Consider the following 5000-nt stretch of genomic DNA (forward strand, 5'->3'; position numbering starts at 1 on the left):
GATATTCTTGATAATGATGTCATACTTGGCGTTTAAAAGACCTTTTCACACTTGACAACATAAAGATTCTAAGTTTATTTTCCTGTTTAAAACCTGGACCCAAACTGTTCCCTAGCAACCCAATTGCACTGAGAGGGTCGGATGTGTGTGTGTGTGTGTGTGTGTGTGTGTGTGTGTGTGTGTGTGTGTGTGTGTGTGTGTGTGTGTGTGTGTGTGTGTGTGTGTGTGTGTGTGTGTGTGTGTGTGTGTGTGTGTGTGTGTGTGTGTGTGTGTGTGTGCGTGCGTGCGTGCGTGCGTGCGTGCGTGTGCGTGCGTGTACGCGTGTGCGCGTGTGTGCGTGCGTGCCTGTGTGTGTGTGTGTGTGTTCATGGAGTGTGTGGGTGGGGAATTACAGGATGTAATGGCAGTTTAAGCCGATTGTCACCCACTGGGACAAGTCAAAAGTGTAGATGTGTTTACACTATAGCCGAGTGACTAATTATTCTAACACTCATCACACACATCACATGCACATAAACATAACACAGATCATATCAAACTGGATGAGCAAAATCACACCTAACCAAATAATGACTGTTAAGAATTCGGAGCAGCTCCAGTCCTTGGACATCTGACTTTAGGTTGCAACAGTTAATCTAACTAATCAATTTGATAAAAAAGAAAGGAGAAAAAAAAGGCAATTGATAATGTAATACATTAATCGATGAATAATCTATCCTTATTTTGGGTATGTCATTATATGCAAAAAGTTACAACAATTGTCAAAAAAAAATCAAAAATAGTGAAAATAGCTTATCTACAATGTCACAGCTTTTAGATCGGCTATGCGACTAAATATAAGATAACGCTTAATCGGTTAATCGATTCGTTGATATATAAAAAGAAAGGCATACTTCTCGATTATTCGATTATTCGAAAATGTAAGCCCTAATCTGACTTAAGCCTGATTTATGCCTTGATATATGACATTGACGTTTGTATGCAACATGTTGTGTATGTGTGTATCTGCTATTTTCGAACTCTTTGTATGAATGTTGCATCATTCTTCAAAGCCTGCAGAAAATCTACTTTGTATGCTCCTCTGTGCACATCTCCCATTAGGGTTCAATCAGATCTAGTTCTGGAGCCTACACCGCTAAGTGATAATTTAACTCAAGAGTGTAAAAGTAAACGTTATTATAGGGTCCATTTTACAGTGTAGGTGTTCATCAAAGCGCCCTTGGAATCTGTTTAGCAGCATGCATGAACATAGTATGATCTTGGGATACAGGAGTATTGTCACAATGTGGCCATTATGCATCTGCTCCTCCTGTTCAGCCACTAAAACCCTCCAGACCTGTCCTGGCAAATTGGACCTGAGTTGGCTCTGTACAGATTTTTTTTTAAAGATGACTTTGAGTAAATTCTGCTTTATTTCATTGTGTGTGTGTGTGTGTGTGTGTGTGTGTGTGTGTGTGTGTGTGTGTGTGTGTGTGTGTGTGTGTGTGTGTGTGTGTGTGTGTGTGTGTGTGTGTGTGTGCGTGCGTGCGTGCGCGCGCGCGCGTGTGAGAGAGAGAGAGAGAGAGAGAGAGAGAGAGAGAGAGAGAGAGAGAGAGGCTGTGATAATTGGTAGAGTCACAGGGGTACATTTGGCAAACATAAACCCCATGAAAGATGACTCACCACCAGGTGATATTACTATCCCCACTGCTCAGAGGTCAAGGATTTCTGCTCCTACTCCAAATGGAGCTGCAGGTCTAAGTTAATGTCTGATAGAAGTGGCTTCTAAACAGCACTTACATCTAGTTCTGTTTCTTCAACACAAATTTTACTCTGAGGGTGTAGAAGTAAAAGTTAGTTCACAAAGCACACACACCCAAATGACAAAATCCCAGGTGCTGAATATTGGAACACATTTAAAATAGAAACCGAGAGTCCACAATACTCTGCACACTGGCTTCCATTAGTGCATTTATTTGATTACCACCAAGGTGATATTACAAGCGTCTACGCTCGAGTGGGGACACTCAAAAGCAGCATGAAGCAGTGTTTACATTCTCGATGTTTATATTTTTTATGTGTTCATAAAAGCTCCCTTGGAATTTGTTTAGCAGCATGCATGGAGGTAATAGGACCTTGAGATATAGGAATTAGGAACATTGTCACTTTCTGGCCATTATGCATCTGGTCCTGTTTAAAAGCCCCCATAATGTGTTACGACCACACAAAGCAGTCACATCAAGTCTCACTAGCTCTGCTCAGTGTGCTATTCAATGTTAATGGAGCAGTTTGTGTGAGTGTCTGTTGATGTTATTACTGTATATATCTCTATCTTCAAAAGTGATTGATTCTTCTCTCCCCTTATGAAATCAAAGTATAATCTAACTGTTGATGAGTGTTTCTCTAACGTCACATAGCGTGTAGAGACGCATAGACAACAGGGACTGGTGGGGTCCATTTACTGGGATTTATTAGTTTAATAACTGGGAGAGTTGTGTTGTTATGACCCAGAGGACCAAATAATGACGTACTATTGCTCACAGTCATCACTAATGGCCTGATCCTGCTAAATGGACCTGGTAAAGAGCCATATTAAGGACATTCCTTCCTCCAGCCTGTCCCTTTATTCCCTTCTGAGCATCCATCGCCTATACTCTTGGGGTCTTCTAACCGGTAGGCTGTGAAGCCATATATATAAGACACTGAGACGCAGAGGAAAAGAAGACCAAGGCACATCTGACCCTGAACGTATTAGAGCACCATCCTCCTCCTGAACGTTTGGATCCCGTTGACCAACCATCTATACCTACCGCTCCCTGAGCTTTCACCAGCGTCAGTCCGACCTTCTCTGCACTCCAACAGCATGGATACGACAGCAGCGGTGGCGCTCCTCGCTGTCCTCCTGGCCGTGGCCGGTGTCAGCCAGGCTCTGCAGGAGCAGGGAGGACTGGACAGCCATGGCATCCTGCTAGGAAGCTCGGAGGAGAACACTGCCGACTACCTGCTGGGCCTGGTGAGAGAACACAGCACTCAATCTGTATTAAGAGTTTCACTTCCTATGACCTTGTACCTTTCCATTCTAACTGTTCTATCTTCTCTACTTTTTTTTTTTTTTTTTACCAAATAACTGAAGTAAACTCAAATACATTATAAACATATAAATAGGAACATACAATCTATTAATCCACAATGCATTATAATCAGCTTATAACACTGTATTATTTTATTTATAATCAAAAATATGCATCATGCTTTATAACAATCATAGCTTTGTTACATAAGAATTGTATTTACAAAATGTTTTATTATTGGTATTATCATTTTTAACATTACCATTTAGTCATTATGCCAATTTACCCTCCGCACACATTTCTGTGTTTTTTCCACTGCTACCCTTACCTGCCAGTGAGGAACCCCCACTGGGAGGAGGTAGCGCAGTGCCTATAGTCCCTATAGCGCAGCAGCAAAGATTGCCCTCCTGCCCATCTTCCCATATTCTGCTGTGCGTTGATTGTCAACTGCCGTCTGGTGCTTTGGTCCTTTGATATGTCCCTCCCTAGCGATACAGCATTGGTTTGAAAAGAGTCAAGTCGGTTCAGTTCAGAATAAAAGTAAAAAAAGCATCTGCCAAAAAAAGACAAAAATATCTAGGGCAGACAGCTGTTTGAATTAATTTGTCTGTCTGTCTCAAGATAAGACGCACTTGAATATTGTCTGTCTGCTTATATCCCTACAAACAGAGGATGTGCCAGCATCAGAGGAGTCTGTCTGTGCAACGCTTTGAAATGTTCTGTCATATATCTTCTGGGGGCTCTCAAGCAGTAGGCATATTTATGGTCCTGATAAAACATTGGGATTGAAAAAGCTATGGGGGTGTATCCAACCCAAACCCCATGAGCTGTGCACTATTTTCTGCATGATGACAAGGACAGATTGAAATTTGTGAATATTTCTGTGACGGCTGTATACTGAAATCCTTAAAATGTAACTTTATGTACTTACAATGATAATCATCATCATCATCAACATCATCATACTAATATTTTACAGACTGGATAGAGGTCACACCCGCAGCCTTTTGCAAACTCTCTGAAAATGCAATATCTGCTTTTCCCCGCCCATTATTTTAACTACATAAACACCTATTTTGGGGATGTCATTATAAGTGAAAATTCTGTGCAATTAGGAAAATACTTTGTAGATGGGCTATTTCCGCCACATGACAAAGCACAATTTCAGGCTTAAAGCAGCACTATGTAACTTTGTTTGAATGAATAAATTAGAATTTGGTCAAATCTGTATGGTAGAGTTTGTTAATACAATATATCTTTTATAATTGGGGTGGTTGTATTTTGTCTCCCTGCTCCCTGTGTCAAAGGTTATGTCTCACCTAGACACAGGATCTGACACAAATTTTGACCTGATGGTCAAGTTCAATTTATCCCCTGAGCAAGCAGGCAGGCTCTATTAGCTCAATTGTAAACATGTCAGCACTTGCGCAGATAACTGGGTTCAAATCCGGGGTAGAAGCGGAAAATTATATAGTGCAGCTTTAAGTGGAAGAGAATTCATTCCATTACAGAATGCTTGTTTTGAGTTGTAACAGCACAGGGAAGATACAATTAACTTACAACCCATTATAAATATTAAGCTGTGTGTGTGTGTGTGTGTGTGTGTGTGTGTGTGTGTGTGTGTGTGTGTGTGTGTGTGTGTGTGTGTGTGTGTGTGTGTGTGTGTGTGTGTGTGTGTGTGTGTGTGTGTGTGAGAAGTGTGATGTTGCAAGTACAGTATCATAGAATTTGAAATTTTATGGTTCAAAATATAGGTTGGTGTTAGGCATTTAATGGTTAGGTTTAGGGTTTAGAGCTATGCCTGATTTATACTTTGCTGCGTGCCAGTGTCATGTTCCAGCAGAGCACATAGCAGATCTACAAGCTCACAACGTGTCACAGCACGACGATGTTGTGAGATTGTAGATCTACTATTTTCAGCTTTAGGGTTAGGGTTAAAAATGGGCCAAA

The 5000-nt window shown here is 41.1% G+C and overlaps 1 protein-coding gene across 1 annotated transcript in view; it reads left to right on the forward strand.

The window, feature by feature from the left end:
- Positions 1-2791: 2791 nt before the first annotated feature.
- The window catches only part of npffl (neuropeptide FF-amide peptide precursor like), a gene marked incomplete at its 3' end in the record, with an annotated part of 3619 nt that continues 1410 nt past the window's right edge, over positions 2792-5000 (forward strand). The window contains exon 1 of the mRNA XM_080423519.1: positions 2792-2992. Coding sequence (XP_080279645.1) covers positions 2843-2992 — 150 coding nt within the window. The 5' untranslated portion in view covers positions 2792-2842. The remainder of the gene's footprint in view (positions 2993-5000) is intronic.

Source organism: Gymnoscopelus braueri (genome assembly GCF_963280865.1).
Source record: "Gymnoscopelus braueri genome assembly, chromosome: 3".
Lineage (NCBI taxonomy): Eukaryota > Metazoa > Chordata > Actinopteri > Myctophiformes > Myctophidae > Gymnoscopelus > Gymnoscopelus braueri.